The following is a 16,564-nucleotide window of genomic DNA, read 5'->3' on the forward strand; positions in this document are numbered from 1 at the left end:
TTTGTTACATTGTCAGTGGTCCTTCTTCGTGATAGCGGTCACAAACCTCGCGATCGTGATTCCAAAATTGTCCATCACAGTTTTTACCCTTCGCGATCACGGCCATTTCCCCGCAATCACGATGAACAAATTCCATTACCTTCCTAAACTCTTTCCAAATAGCATGTAGTAGAACAACCGTAACTTTTTGTACAAAACTACAAATGATAGAAGGTTTGGTTTTCTGAAAACTATAAACAAAGTGCTACAACTTTCGTTTTTGGATCATCTCCAAATTTTTTGTAGATATAAGCTTCCAAAGTCAGTTTAGTGACAGCAGAATTTCTTCTTCGTGAATGCGAAGCTTCCTTCGCAAACATGATTCACATATCGAATTTTTCCATTTTACTCTCAGTGATCGCGATGTACACCTTTGTAGCCAAAAACCACCAATTGAAAATGGCTAAAAATGATTTGAAACCACCCCGAAACTCACTCGTGCCCCTCGGAACCCCGTCCAAACGTACCAAAAAGTCCCAAAACATAACATGGACCTATTAGTGGCCTTAAATCACAGATACAACATCAAAACGATGAATCGTCTTTCAAGATCAATCTCTTAAGTTCATAAACTTCAAACTTCGAACCAAGCGTCTGATTCAAGCCTAACCAATTCGGAATGAACCGAAATTTTGCATACAAGTTTCAAATGACATTACAAACATATTCCAACCCCCGTAACCACAATTCGAACCTAATATCCTCAAATTCAACTCTCGGTCAAACTTATGAACATTTCAAACCTTCAAATTTCCAACTTTCACCAATTAGTACTTAAACCTTCTAGAAGCATCCAAATGCAAATCCAGGCATACGTCCAAATCCAAAATCACTATCCGGACCTAATGGAAGTATCAAAACTCTTATTTGAGGTTAAACACATAAAAGTCAAACTTGGTCAACTCTTCCAATTAAGGCTTCAAACATGAAAATCATTCTTCCAAACTAGTTCTGAATCACGCAAAAACTGAAACCGGCGATATAACAAATCATAATATATCATATAAAACTATTCAAGACTTCAAACAGTTGAACGGGATATAAATGCTCAAAACAACTAGTTGGGTTGTTACAATTGAGGTTAATATTGATACTTACTAAGTATATGGGATCAGTTCTACTCATACAACGCTTCTGCACCTTGAGTGCAGATATTGAAGTTGAGTTGTTGCAGAGTTTGAGGGCGAGCATTGAAGATATATCGGTATTCTTGTTATTAATTGTCATATGTTCATGGTAGCCTAGAATCTTGTATTTTTGTTTATGTATATTCAAATGGATTATGTATTTTTCTTCATATCAAAGTTGTAATCCTAATCTTAGTCGCGCCTGATTTATTTTATCAGTTCTTCGGATAGCTTGTATCAATCTTCGCATTCTTGTTTTATTATTTATTAGGTGATCTTCAGTTCGAGCTATATTTTTGTTGGTCGACTCGCTTAGCGGGTTGGGTTAGGCGTTATTACGATCCAATAATACTATATGGACCTATCCAAGGTCTCAAACATGAAGCGAAGCACAATTGCTCAAATTAAGCCAACACCAGACACAAGCAGAATCAGCCAACTCTGAACTTGCTTCGAGTGGTCTGAAACCTACCCGATCCACTTAGGACCCCATCCAGTCATACCAATAAGTCCATAAATACTACCAGAACCTATCCAAAGCCTCCAAACATATATAATAACATCCCATTAATGAATCAAAGATCAAACACAAGTTGAACTTTCCTTAAGTTTAAGCACTTCCAAACTTCAAACGAAGCGTCCGATTTAAGCCTAACCAATCCAGATTACATCAAACTTTGCATACAAGTTCCAAATGATAAAATAAATACCTATTCCTAGTTCCTAAACAAGAATCGAAACCTGATATCATCAAAGTCAACTCCCGATCAAACTTAGGAACTCTCCAAACCTTCAAATTGCAACCTTTCGGTAAATAGAGTCCAAAATCACCATAAGAACCTGCTGGAACTATCAAATCATTAATTCAAGGTCTCTTAAACAAAAGTCAAAACTCGGTCAACTCTTACAACTTAAGCTTCCAAAAATAGAACTAAGTCTCCCAATTCACTCCTAAGGCTTCCCAAAACCAAACGAACAATTCCCGCAAGTCACAAAAAAATTATAAAGCATACGGGAAGCATCAAATAGAAAAATGGAGCTTAAATACACAAAATGGCTAGTCGGGTTGTTATATTCTCCCCCTCTTTAACAAATATTCATCCTCGAACAGGTTTAGAATCATAGCTAAAATGCCAAAAGGTGAGAATATATACTCCGCATATCATGCTAGGTTTTCCAAGTCGCCTCCTCAATCAGTTGACCTCTCCACTGAACCTTCAATGTTGCGATCTTCTTAGACTCGAGCTTCCAAACCTGCCTATCAAAACTGGCCACCGACTTTTCCTCATAAGCCAGATTCTTTTCCAATTGCACTGTGCTGAAGTCTAGAACATATGAATTATCTTTATGATACTTCCGAAGTATAGAAACATGAAATATCATATGAACTCCCGAAAGACTAGTAGGCAAAGCAAGTCTATAATAAAAATCGCCAACTCTCTCCAACAGCTCAAAGGACCAATAAACCTCGAGCTCAACTTGCCCTTATTCTCAAACCTCATCACGTCCGTCATAGGCAAAACTCTAAGAAGAAACTTCTCACCCTCTATAAAAGCTACATCATGAACCCTCTAATTATCATAACTTTTATGTCTGGACTGAGTCGTACGAAGGCTCTCCTGAATTAGCTGTACCTTCTCCAAAATATCACGAACCAAGTCTAATCTGAATAACCTAGCCTCTCCAAGCTCAAACCAACCAATTGAATAACAACATTGCCTCCCTTATAAGGCCACATATGGAGCCATCTGGATACTAGATTGGTAGTTGTTGTTGTTGTAGGCAAACTCCGTTAATATGGTAGAAAGTGATCTCATTGGCCTCTAAAATCAATAGTTCATGCCCTCTACATATCCTCCAAGATCTCTTATTGCCCTCCTTTTCTCAACAGTTCACAATGCATTGACTAAATCATTAAATGATATTTTTGAGAGGTCTTTAGAATTCTCAAGTGAAGAAATCTTAACTCAAATTTATCATGCAAGCTCACAAGCACTTTTTCAACAATTCTGTTGTCTGAAAAACTTTCACCAAATAGTCTAATTTTATTGGCAATTGATGTGAGTTTGTCGGTATAATCCTTTATCCTTTCTTCCATCTTTTGAATCTCAAATTCTCCTTTAAGATTCAAAACTTGCATCAATCCTGATTGACAATTGTGCAAGTACTAGTTTGTAGAAAATCCCATATTTCCTTTGGAGTTTCACACGCCATGTTTTTTGTGAAAATTATTTCTGAAATAGAGAAATACAAAACATTTATTGCGTTGAACTTTTTGACATTTTCCTTATTGTGGTTCTTGATTTGCACTAAAGTTGGAATGGCCGGCCATGGCGGTACTTTACCATGTTTTTCAACTACTTTCCATATATCAAAAGATTGCACATATTTCTTCAGCTTCACAGTACGTAATTGATAATTATATCCTGTGAACATGGGAGTAGAAGCCAAAGAAAATAGATTTGATGTCATATCAAAACAATAGCTCACATCACTTGGTAGTAGAGATTGATGCTTTGATACTAATATCAAGTGAAATATTTTATTCGAAATCTCTAAATAATCTCTACAATTCTCTACTCATGAAATAAATTAGCAACACCCTATTTAATAATACAAAACCTATTTTAACTAGAAATCAAAAATTTTATCCCTATATTATTCGGACTATAAATCTTAATTAGACAAATATTAAATAAACTTACAAATATCAAATCTTAAATAATTTTGATTTCCTACTTCAATTTTGAATTAGTCTTCCAGCACTGCAGCATTCGCCTCCTCCAAAGGCATTAGCATAAACATTGTTGGCAGTAGAGAGGGAGGATGGTATTTATTCGGTTTATTACATAGTAGCAAAATTTATTTACTTTTAAAAATTGCGTCTAATGTTTAAATGAGCAGTCAGAAAATGAGTATTTGTCTATTTTATCCAAAAGGGTAGAGGCCTAAAAATATCCTTAAACTATTGAAAATAGAGCAATTATGCACACTGTTTACTTTTGGATACTAATTTATCCTCGCTATTTGAAAAGTGGCTCATATTTGTCCCTCCCTGTTAATAAACTCCACAACTCACATAAAATAATATTTTTTAGAAATCAAGATTTAAAAAATACCAAAAAAGAAAATCCCTCATGAATCTATCTCTTCAATTATCAAAACCTCAAAACAAGCATATTGAAAAAATCTTGACAGTTAACTTGCTTGCACTAATCACCCATTTTGGAATGGTGTAATATTGATATTTGCAAGACCTGATGTAAATGTACTTCTTCTTTGATTACTCCTCAAAAAATTTCTGCAATTGATAATATTACTTCCAATTTCAAAATACTGAGACATTTAGAAAATCTTAATAAAAAGGAATAAAGTCCAAGACTAAGAGCTTCTTATTGTTATTATCATCATCATCTTTGTAGTTCTTTTGATTTTTGGGTGTGGCTGTATTTGTTCATAGTTGAAGCAACCAAAAAAAGTTATACAACAAAAGAGGTAGACCTAAAGAGTGAATTGAAAATCATTAGTGCAAGCAAATTAGTTGTTAAAAGATTTATTTATTTTATTCCCCTCTCATTTTAAAAGATTGATCCAATGTGATTGTTTTGAGCTTTTGCTGATTGAAAAGATAGATTCTTTAGGGATTTTCTTTTCTGATTTTTTTTTCAAACATAATTTCAAAGTCAGCAAGAAAATATTATTTTATGCGAGCTTGAGAATTAGTGGCAAATAGGAGCCACTTTTTTAACGATAAGAATAGATTTATACCCAAAAGCAAATAAAGGGCATAATTACTCTATTTTCGATAGTTCAAGGGTATTTTTGACTCTTTCCATATCTAGAGTCAACTAATCCATATTAAAACAAAGCGGTTTACTCCACTCACACTTGCCTTATCTTGTTTGGTGGTTCTTATCTGGGTTTTGGGGGTTTCACATACTAAATTTCAAGACCACAATTGAAGTTTGTGCCTTTGAAATATAATAGCATCTTTACCCATACTTCTAAAATCAACTTATTTTACAAAGTATTTTTCAAAAATACTTTTCAAAAAAATACTTTTGGTGAGAAGCAGCTAATCTACATCTACAATATATTAAAGGCTGAATACATACGGAGACACTTAAAGTTGGCATAATTTTTCATTTAGACACCTGCACTTAGGGGTGTTCCTGATGAGCACGTACATTACATGAACTTTGTTCCAATTAAGCACGTCTTGCTGAGTTGGCACATAGAGTGAGTTTCATCCAACATAAGCGCGTGAAGAGCCCAAAACACATATTTTTTCTTCTTTTCTTTATCTTTTTTATTTCCTTCTTCTTCTTCTTCTTTATGTCCACCGCCAAATCCTCCCCCCTCCTCACCACCAAATCCTCTGCCACCCTCCTCTCTAACTCCCATCGCCAGCCCCTTCTCCAAACAACCAGCAGAAGCATTAATTCTCTCATCAGGATAAGGAATGTCTATAATCACCGGCGACGGAGAATGAACTTCGGTGACAGAAGCATTACTTATCTCATCAGGATAACGAATCTCCATTGACGCCGACATCGGAGATTGAGCTCCGTCAGTAAAACCGTTATTGATCTCAACGGGATAATGGATCTCCATTGTCTCTGGCGCCGGAGATTGAACTCCATCGTTAAAACCGTCAATTATCTCATTAGGATAAGGGATCTCGGTTGTCACCGGCGACGGAGATGGAACACCGGCGGGAGAACTATCAACAATATCATCGAGATAACGGATCTCCATTGTCACCAGCGCTATAGAAGGTGAAAATTTGCCGTAATCAAGCAAATCCACGGCATTATCTAACGACATCGACACAGATAACACAACAATCCACCGATTCCGATAACCCTCCGTTCTATTAACAACAACGTCGTTAACAGTCACAACGCCATCGACGAAATTCATGACGAGCGTCTTGTTCGGAGCAAGAGTTTCTGACTGGGTGTAAATTAATTTTTTTTTCTTTTTGAGAATTTTATTTTATTTTGTTTACTAAATAGATTTTAAAATAGTTTTTTCTTCTTTTTTTTAACTCAAAATGATATATATCCTTTTTTTATTTGTCATTCGCCACGTCAGCCGCGAGTGTATTGCACACACTTTGTAAGTTATGCTAATTGTCAAAAAAAGTGCCTAATTAGAACAAGTTTAGTGTAGTATAAGTGCTCAATAGGAACAACCTTCAGTTTAGGTGTCTAAATGAAAAATGGTGCCAATTTTAAGTGTCCCCGGATGTATTATTATTAACCCTATATTAAAAGCATGAAGCTCTTGAGTTGAAAGTTAAATTACAAAATTACCCTTGTTTCATTAATTTTATTTTTATTTGTAAAAACCTACATATACACGCTTTTCTGAAAAGTCCCCTCCTTCAAAATTCTCAAGCGTTGCACCGTTTAAATTTCTTTCCCATGATAATGTTCCCTCACTCTTCACTTATTTGAAGGGATGCACCCTTCATAAGTTAGTAATGTTCCAAATAGGGTTCCTTTTCTAAATTTCGAGACCAAGGGAAGCACGAAAACAAAACCAAACGACTCTTCTGCAAACTACCAAATGTAGGCAAGAACGATGTTCGGACCTCCGTATCCATGCAGGTTTATATGTGCTAATTCTAGCAATTTATGTGTTTTTTTACTCTTTGTGAAGGTAATACGACAAAGTAAAGCAAAGCCCTCAAATCGATTTTTTGTCGGCCTCTCTAAACTTCTTTGCAAGTTCAATTAGGGATAATTCTCTCAAATTAGTATATCAATTGTTGTGGTATGCGCTTGCTGCTTAGACGTTGGGTGATTATTGGATTTTTGGTCTCTTTGTTTGGTTTTTGTTTTATTGTCGTTTCTTTGCCGATTAGGAAGTTTGCGTCTCTAACTTCAAGTAGGTCAAGTATAAAATTTCATTCTTTTTCTGGAAATTATTAAAATAAAAATATTTTTACTGTATTAAACCATGTCATCGCGCTGTTCTTTATTTCTTTTCACCGTATATCCTGGGTAACAATGTTTTCCATAAAAGATGAAGTTAATATGGTGTTCTGCATGATCTGTAGTCGTTATGTTCAATTTCTCACTTATTGTATTGAAAGTTTGTGCCTTTATCTTTATTTATCTTATTAAAAAAGAAAAAAAAAGAAAAGTTTGTGTCTTTTTCTACGTAAAGTATGGGATCTTTATACATTTGCACTGTAAGTTCTAAATTACATTGTTATTGTGTATCATAGATCAAGTTACCATACTATTATGCATAATCTCTCGGTCGTCTGTTCGGTTCATCAGTTACTAAAACTGAGAAGTTTCCATTTATAGTTGATTAAAGCATATACATAGTTGTTCGTGCTTTTAATTTGCTATATTAAAAGTCACAACCATTCCATCACAACGGCGTACTTGATCGCTGCTCTAAGCCATTATATAATGGTGTTTCAATAATCAATATAGGATATGGGTTACGCGTTGGTGGCTATTGAGGGTGGCAGTTAGAGACTTGGTAGAACATACACCGTACTTCTCTTTTGTGCAATATTACTCTGACGTTTTTTTTTCATTCTTTTTGCATATAATCCATATCATTCTCTTGCCACACTTTGAAATTTTTCACATATTTAATAAAAAAAAGAAAAGTGGAAAGATTTACTCAAATTTTCAGAATGATCTAGAGAATCAATGGGGAAGGATTGCGCTTGGGAAACGAAATAAAGTACCAAGACACAATAAAGTAATTTATCTTCAACTGAATGCAAAATTATATGGCTTTACGAATGGCACAATAAACCACTTATAAATATTTCACTTGAATTTCTTTTATGGGTGAAGGAACTAGGTCCCGTGAAGGGATTAAGGATGGCAATGAGAATAATATACAGGGGGAGGAGGACATGAAAGAGACTGAATCATATGCGGTGCCCACTGTTGTAGCATTCTACGTGAACTATGACATGTTTTGAGACAATGCCTTTGGCCGATACAGGTAGCCAAGTAATTGCTACTTCATTTGGAGAGATGCATACTTGGACTAAATTGATTCTTGGTCAACCTTTCGTGTTTCCTTTACCACACAGAATATTGAGTGTTGATTTGCAAAGTGGATTGGAATACTTTGTAGATAAATCAATTTACACATAATGAGTTTTACTCCTTAAAGATATTGTTTTTTTTAAATCCTCGTGTGTATTTCTTGCCAAGTGAGTATTTAATTTCTTGGAGAATGGACTTCAGTGGATGTTATGGTACTTGAGTTTTATCATAACATTATTCTAGGAAGCATGTCGAAAACATTTGTTTATATAGTTATTATTATGATTAATTTAAAGCGTTGCCTCTTTATACTAGGAAGTCTTTATGGAATTCTGAATTTGAAACATACACTTTTTGGTATGAAGTGGTTTGAGAGATAAAATATTAGTAGATTTAATTGTAGTTTGTAGATGGAGTATACTTTTCGTTTTGGTCTATCGAATGAGCTCATGAAAGGTGCATTATGTGCTTACTTAGAGAATTATGTCTCTGTACAATGATGATATGTACATAACTTATATATATATACGAGTCTTTACGTTGCCTAGAAGAAATTGGGTTAAAAAAATACATTGGGATTTTCTTAATATAATAACTTTAATTTTCTTGCACATATTGACACACCTATATATAACTTTAATTTATAGCTCTCACAGGCAAAAGAAGTATTGATTCATGTACTACAAGGGTTTCTTCATAGTAGGTTTAGTAAGAATATTGGTTGATTAGACAATCATGATTTTCTTGCAATTCAGAAGGATTATTGCAATGGCCTTCAGGTTGAGCCTTATCAATAGAGGAGAACAGGTTGGTCAAAGCTATCACTTTCGCATCATTCGTTATAGGTCCTAGGAATATGGGACGAATTGATCATTGTTACAAAGACTTGTATTTTATTCTTGTGTATTATTATTTACTCAAATATTTTTCTTAATAATATTAATATTATTTTATAAAGTATATAATTTATGACTCGATATAAGCATGCAACGCACGTGGCAAGAAACTAGTCAATTTGAATTGTTGTGATTCATGTTTGGCCAAACTTTTAAAAAGTACTTCTAAATATTTTTTCTCAAAAATATTTTTCAAAAAAGGTGCTTATGAAAAAAAACTACTTAATGCTTCTCAAAAATTACTTCTTCCTCTAATCAAAATCACTTTTTTTCTCTACTAAAAGCCTAGCCAACACCTTAACTTCGGAGAAAATCACTTTTGGGACTTTCCACTCAAGGGTGGAAATATGGTCCAGCAATCAAGGATACCAAAATCAATTAACAAAATGCTACTCAGAACCAAGGAGTGGCAAATACTGAAGCTGTGCGAATAAACACTAGGAATTTTCTGAATTTAATAATTTTGAATTACAGCTACACATGAAAAACAGCCGAAGATATGAAACGAGATTCCCATGAAAATACTGAAGGAAGTCTTAAGCGCCTCGAGTAAAATAAAAGATCCAAGGACAACAAGTTACTGGTACTGTAATTATAGACGGTCAATTGAGCAAAGTGTTTATGCGTGTCCACAACTAGATAATGCCATTCGTGTTGGTCATCTACTTCCACAGCTTTCGCAGTGACATGTTCTTCTCCGTCTCTTTCTTCATTACTTTGGCGACAGCCATCTCAAAATCTTCTTGAGTCACGTGCACCCTTCTCTCCCTTAGAGCAAACATCCCTGCTTCTGTACATACAGCCTGCAAATAGATAGAGAAGGAATAGATCATGAGCAAGCAAAAAAAATAACATAGCAAGAAATACATTTTGACTCGCGTCAACTCATGCAGCACTCAGTGTCAAGGGAAAAGGTGGATTAGTTCATCACACATACTAGATCAGAAGTTTTAACTAATAATTATTAACCTAAATAGGCCATCAAGCAATCAAGAATTTGATTTGCTATAGTATAGCGAAAAGTGCATTCTATAACCACACACCTTAAGTTCAGCCCCAGAAGCACCATTCATCTTCTCAGCAATCTTCTTCAAATCAATCCCTCGCATCAAGTTCATCTTCCTCGAATGAATCTTCAAAATGTCCAGTCGAGACTGCACAGTGATCAAATGATAAGTTGAATTGGACAAATCATCAGCGCATGCTAAAATGATAACTAAAAGCATAAAGCAAGATTTCAAATTTTACAAGTCGCTTAAATGAGGAAGCAGAGTAGGATGACAAGCATAGATATTGTTGTGTCTACTCAAACACCAAAACTATCTTTACGTGTACTACTAATATTTCCCAGTACATTCGGCATATAAATCAACAAGCACAAGCAATTAAAATGAGGGACCCAGGAAATGTAAAAGGTAATTGATCATCTTAATTCTCAACCACATTAAAAACTATATGAAGCACCATACCTCTTCATTTGGATTTGGAAATTCAATCTTTCTGTCAATCCTTCCTGGTCTAAGGAGTGCTTGATCTAGAATATCTATACGGTTTGTGGCCATTAGAACCTGAAGCAAAAGTAAAACCTGTCTCAGCTCCAATCCACTCACTTAAATCTAGTTATTATAAACCAAGCAATATATAACTGAGACAGCACGCTGAAATTGCCTTAATTTTGTTTGATGCCTCAAATCCATCAAGCTGATTCAGAAGCTCGAGCATTGTCCTCTGCACTTCGCTATCACCATTGCCACTCCCTGATTCCATCCTTGCAGATCCAATGCTGTCTATCTCATCCATAAAAATGATGGAAGGGGCATGTTCCCTGAAGATAAAGTAATGCCAGAGCATTACTAGCAAAAAAGAGAAACAAATTGAAACAAGCTAACCAATAGATCATATTCAGGGGTGTTTATGGTTCGGTTTGGATCGGTTTTTCCCTAAAAAGAAACCAAACCAAGGCGGTTTTTCAAATATTAGAACCAAACCAAACCAATTAAGTCGGTTTTTTCTCGATTCGGTTTATGTCGGGTTTTCTATTATTTGTCGGTTTTTTCTTAAATATAAGACATACACTACCAAACACATATTCCGTCGACTATATTATTTTTGACGTAACACTATCAAATCAATTGTGCTTTGAGAAATCTATCAATTACCAAGATATATTGATGGTAATTGAATCAAATAGTGATGAATAATTTAAGGACTCAATTAAAAAAATTATTTTTAACATGAAATGGATTCTTACACTTAACAAAAGAAAACTACCAATCAAACTAGAATGTAAAGGCAAAGAATTGTACTAAAAGTGCAAACGATTAACATTTACCATACAATTTTAGGAACTTTGTACAAATATATACATACATATAGGCGTAATAATAAATTTGAAATAACTACTTCTATAGTCGGGTTGGTTCGTTTTTTTTCGGTTATTTTTTTTATTAAAACCAAAACCAAACCAAATTTGATTGGTTCTTACAAACCAAACCAAAAAGTATCGGTTTTTTGGGTTTTTATGAACACCCCTAATCACATTTAAAAAGGGAAACTATTTGCCGGCAACGGCCAATCAAGTAACCCCCCCCCCCCCTCTTTCTCCTGGTGGCTCCCTAAGTAGAGCTTTATTGCGTACAACATATGTTTCTCTATAAGTAGGTTAAGGTTATCAAAAAAAGTCAAAAAATTAGGTTAAATGATCTCCTACGTGACTGAAACGTGCTAATCAATAGATCACATTTAAAAAGGGGAAATATTTGCAGGCAATGGCAAGTCAAGTCAAGTCTCTATAAATAGGCTAAGGTTATCAAAAAAAAAAGTCAAAATTTAGGTTTACTGATCTCTAACGAGACTGGTAACCAAAAGGCATGGTGGGATGGATGGGATCCCTCAACCCTTTTTCTAGATAAGGACCTTATCCCTCAACCCTTAACCAAAGGAATTGGGTTTAAGCCCCGGAATGGAGGAAGCATTTCCCCCTTACATGGGCCCTACGTGGCGCCAATTTAGATTAGACGGGTCAATGAATAGTGGATTCTGGATACCAGATGGTTATACCAAATATAAATATGACTAGCAGGCTAGAAATCTATGAATAGCTTGGGACAATCAATATCAACTCATATAAAAATATGACTAGCATTTCCCCCTTACATGGGCCCTACGTGGCGCCAATCTGATTAATTGGGTCAGTGGATAGTGGATTATAGATACAGGTGGTTATACCAAATAGAAACATGACTGGTAGGCTAGAACTGTTATGAATAGCTTGGGACAATCCATATCAGCTCAGCTTTAACGCTTTTTAAATACTTTTGAGAGACTATTTAGCGTAGGAAAATACAAAGTTCAATATCATGGTTTTATGGTTTTCATTTTGTGAAGATATACACGGTTCAAGACACAACAAAATGGTTATAAAAGGTTTAACTCTACATGTTCTGATTCACAGAGCAAAATTACCTAATGACATTACAATTAAGAGAACAACAGATCTGTAGTCAGTGGCTTATGAGTCTATATTCCCTCCCTCACTCCCTCCCTCGGGAAACAAAACACATGACCCAATTCAAGAAGCTCATTGTACTTAGCAGCAACCAAGAAATGGCTTCAGATTTGAATTTGAGGTGATAAGATCAGATATGCATAACTGTTGGATTCTCAAAATTAAGAGCTAACCTGGCCATAACAAAAAGTTCTCTCACCATTCGAGAACCTTCTCCAATATATTTCTGCACTAGTTCGGAACCAGAGACCCTAATGAAGGTACAATCAGTGTGATGTGCAACTGCCCTCGCCAACAATGTCTTCCCGGTTCCTGGAGGCCCATAGAGCAGCACTCCCTGTCATTTATAAAGGAGGAGTCCAATTACTTATATGGTTACCAACGGTGAAAAATTAACTGAAGAAGAGCTTCCTAAAGTCGACTAAATATACCTTTGGTTGAGCTATTCCAAGAGACTCAAACAATTCAGGGTGCTTAATGGGAAGCTCAATAACCTAAAGCAAAAATTGAAGACAATTATACAATTACTATGTAAAAAATCAAAGACTTAGTTAACAAGAAAGATCAAGAAAACCACCAAACAAAAAACAATAGAGAAGATAAGTACCTCTTTAATCTCTTTGATCTGCTGGTCCAGACCACCAATCATGTCATAAGTGGAATCTGGCACTTTCTCAACTTTCATGAGGTTGACTAATGGATCTACTTTGCTGGGTAAAATTAGATGGAGGACATAGCTATCATTGCGCAGGGCAACTCTAGTTGATGGAGTGATCTTCGTAATGTCAATACTTTTGTCAATATCAACAACATATTTGCCTTCAGGATGAACCTAGAGTATAACACAAAGATGAGGGAAAAAAAGACTACTGAATCAACTAGAAATACAGTAAGGGAATACCATGGTTCAAATGATTTGTACTAGAAAATCTTTGTAAAAAACAGCATGATCCAGACGAATTCATTGTTTCAATTACCGCTGAAAATCTAATAGAAATGCTCTCCTCATAGTAAAAGGAAAAGTTTGAACCCATGACATGCTAAAGAAGGATAAAATGGAAATTGACATCATAAATGTCAACACATAGAGCATATTTATGAGTAAGGAGTCAAAATTCGCAGACACCATAAAATGAAGAGTGCAAAATTAATAAGACAAGGGTAAAACAGTAAATGAGAGTCTAATGGGGTCCTTAACACAAAAGGTATTCAACTGAAGAAGAAGAGCAAAGTAGGCCATCAACCAAGTGCGAGCTGAAAGTACATCATCTTACTGCAGCATATACGACTGATTCAACTTAATTTCCTGCTTTAAGCCTGGTGACCACATGAGACCTGCTCTTATACTTTAACTTACAGATGGTAGGAAGATTTAATAAGTAATTTAATGACGATTAAGAAGATGTCGATACACTTACTTTAACAAGAACCTTTGACTTCCCCATTACTTTAACAACTTCACCAACATATGATCCAGGCTCCTGAAGCAATTGTAATTCCTCTTTGAGCATTCTGACTGAAAATAGACATACATGAGCATTTTTATAAGTCCACACATGATTGAAATACAATTAAGAAAAAATAGAAAATACCATGGGTCATCAAGACAATTTCAGTACATTCCTCAACAGATGTAGAACAAATGCCAAAAAAAAACATCAAGACCTATTCAAGAAAGGCTAGAAATTTCAGAAAGGACAACCTTACAACCCCTCCCCAAGAACTTTCTTTATCCCTCCCTCTCTCCATCTCTCTATTTGTTTAGGTTTGAATATAGAATATAAAAGACTATAGTGAATCCAAGATGACAAGTATTTTAAGATTTTGAATTATACGTATCTTAGTGCTTAAAATCCACACATGCCGGAATGATATGCACGTGCATCAGTTGATAGCTATGTTTTAAGCTCTTCCATTGGAAGTCCTCTAACAAGATTCCAAAGCTGGAGAAAAGAAATTTCCACATACACCTAGCTCATTGCTCAGACACCACGAGAGCTCCGTACTTTCAGTAATAGATGATCTTATCTGATATTCTTTTCAGTGATTAACCAAGAGCAGAATTTTACTGCGGGGTAACCAGCCTCTAAGCAGTTGCGCAAGAATACCTTTCATCATGTTAAACCACACTCATATGTTATACAGAAGTTAAAGTATACATCTTTTCATGAAAACTTTTCCCACGAGAGAGATTTGCCCAACCCCTTAACCTCGACAAAAGAGGCAGAGAGATTTTGGGTCTCTACGCCTTACATCAATTTTTAACATATTTAAGTTACCAAATCTTAAACTAACACCAAAGTGGAGGAATTCATCTCTACTCACTTGTCATGTTGGACTATCATAATTAAATAACAAGTATTATGGTGAATGCACAGTATATAGTTTCAATTACAAAAATAGAACCCTTTAACCTTTAATTTGTTATTCAGTCAATGCCCGGATTACTAAATTTTAATATCTTAGCTGCCTTCGCCACACTAAGGTTTGATGAAACATTTAATTCAAAAACTCGACAATAAACAACACGAAAAGGCAGTATTTATATATGTAAGAAACTGGTTAAGTCTAGGGTTTCAAGATAAAATTACCGAAGTCAAAGTTTTGCTAAAGTTAGGGTTTCGAGATTTAGAATTTCTGGGCGAGATCAGACCTTTAGAATTGAGCTCGTTACGCTGGGCTTCAAGGCGATTGAGATTATGAGTCTTTTGGCGGACTTGGAGCTGGAGATCGTGGATGTGCTGCATATAGTACTGTCTCAGCCCTTCCCCTTGCTTCGTTGCTTTCGCCGAACAGCTCTCCTCTCTCTCAATCTCCCTCCTGCTCTTCTCCACATCAGCTGACGCCATTTTTGCCGATTGAACTTCTGTAGATTTGCGTTGTGCCGACTAAATGTTTTTGGGACTGAAGAAGAAGAATAGGGATAGTAGCAATTGAAGCCTTTCTTCCTATCGGGTTTGGGCTTCTAAACCTTCTTTTCTTGGTCGGTAAGGAAAACGAGGGACCAAATTAGACTGAAGAATTAAGGGATAATTTCACATAAATACACTCGGAGAAAGCACTTTTCAGCCGCCTAACCCACAAATACAGTTTTCATCCGGTAGCCCACAAACAATTTTCAGCCGCCTAACCCACAACTTCGTCAACTACACCCAAAATCACGCCTAAATCAGATTTCGCTTTTTTCTTTCATTTTATCTTTTCCCCTTTTTCATTTTCATTCTTATTTATTTTTTACTTCCCTTTGTATAGTATTTCCTAAACTTCACAATATCAGGGAATTGAAGTAAAAAATAAAAATATATTCATCCATAGAGTCTATAATTTTATTTTTATATTTTGTTTTGCAAAATTTAAAGTTTTGTAAGGGAAATTCTTATTTCACTGGAAAAAATAAAAATTTACATTATTAAACACCTTATATACAATGTTATACATAGTCATACGTTAATTATACATAAATATATAATAATAATACACACTATCTGAAGGCAATTTTTTTACAATTATCTATGTTGTATAATTATGTATAATCTTGTATACTTGTGTATAATCATGTATAATTCTTTATAGCTATGAGAATACACACAAATATACATGGTTATAATTATGTATAATCTTGTATACTTGTGTATAATCATGTATAATTCTATATAGCTATGAGAATACACACAAATATACATTGTTATACATAATTATACAAAGTACATATAGTTATATACAACATATACATCATTCTTCCTCCCTTCAGAAGTCATTAAAAGTGAGAAGAAGAAGAAGAAGAAGAAGGAGGAGGAGGAGGAGGAGGAAGAAGAAGAAGAAGAAGGAGGAGGAGGAGGAGGAGGAGGAGGAGGAAAAATTACCAAAAAAAAAGGAGATTTCATAACTTAGAATAAGAGACAAGAATTAAAAGAAATAACCACTCAATATTTTCTTTTTCTTCAAATGGGAATAAAAGGATCC

General features: G+C 35.1%; 1 protein-coding gene and 1 long non-coding RNA gene across 2 annotated transcripts; one reads left to right on the plus strand and one right to left on the minus strand.

The window, feature by feature from the left end:
- Positions 1-6,584: 6,584 nt before the first annotated feature.
- LOC138874404 (uncharacterized) lies at positions 6,585-8,323 on the plus strand. The gene is made up of 2 exons (XR_011401383.1): positions 6,585-6,781; positions 7,997-8,323. It is a non-coding gene; the product is annotated as an uncharacterized lncRNA (long non-coding RNA).
- Positions 8,324-9,516: 1,193 nt separating this feature from the next.
- On the minus strand, positions 9,517-15,617 carry LOC104221125 (26S proteasome regulatory subunit 8 homolog A). Its single transcript, XM_009772118.2, has 9 exons — positions 15,255-15,617; positions 14,020-14,117; positions 13,209-13,433; positions 13,033-13,095; positions 12,775-12,938; positions 10,762-10,918; positions 10,563-10,661; positions 10,137-10,247; positions 9,517-9,896 (listed from the first exon to the last, which is right to left on the minus strand). Exons 1-9 carry the CDS (start codon positions 15,448-15,450, stop codon positions 9,756-9,758), a joined length of 1,254 nt encoding a protein of 417 aa, XP_009770420.1. The 5' UTR covers positions 15,451-15,617; the 3' UTR covers positions 9,517-9,755.
- Positions 15,618-16,564: the final 947 nt, after the last annotated feature.

This window comes from Nicotiana sylvestris, chromosome 8 (genome assembly GCF_000393655.2).
Source record: "Nicotiana sylvestris chromosome 8, ASM39365v2, whole genome shotgun sequence".
Taxonomy (NCBI): domain Eukaryota; kingdom Viridiplantae; phylum Streptophyta; class Magnoliopsida; order Solanales; family Solanaceae; genus Nicotiana; species Nicotiana sylvestris.

Bases quoted from the DNA above. Each gene is read 5' to 3' on its own strand.
- LOC104221125 (XM_009772118.2), bottom strand. From the start codon at position 15,450: ATGGCGTCAGCTGATGTGGAGAAGAGCAGGAGGGAGATTGAGAGAGAG. The intron at 13,096-13,208 runs GTACTTATCTTC...TTTTTGCTTTAG, and splicing joins AGATCAAAGAGATTAAAGAG to GTTATTGAGCTTCCCATTAA. The intron at 10,919-12,774 runs GTTAGCTCTTAA...CTTTATCTTCAG, and splicing joins GAACTTTTTGTTATGGCCAG to GGAACATGCCCCTTCCATCA.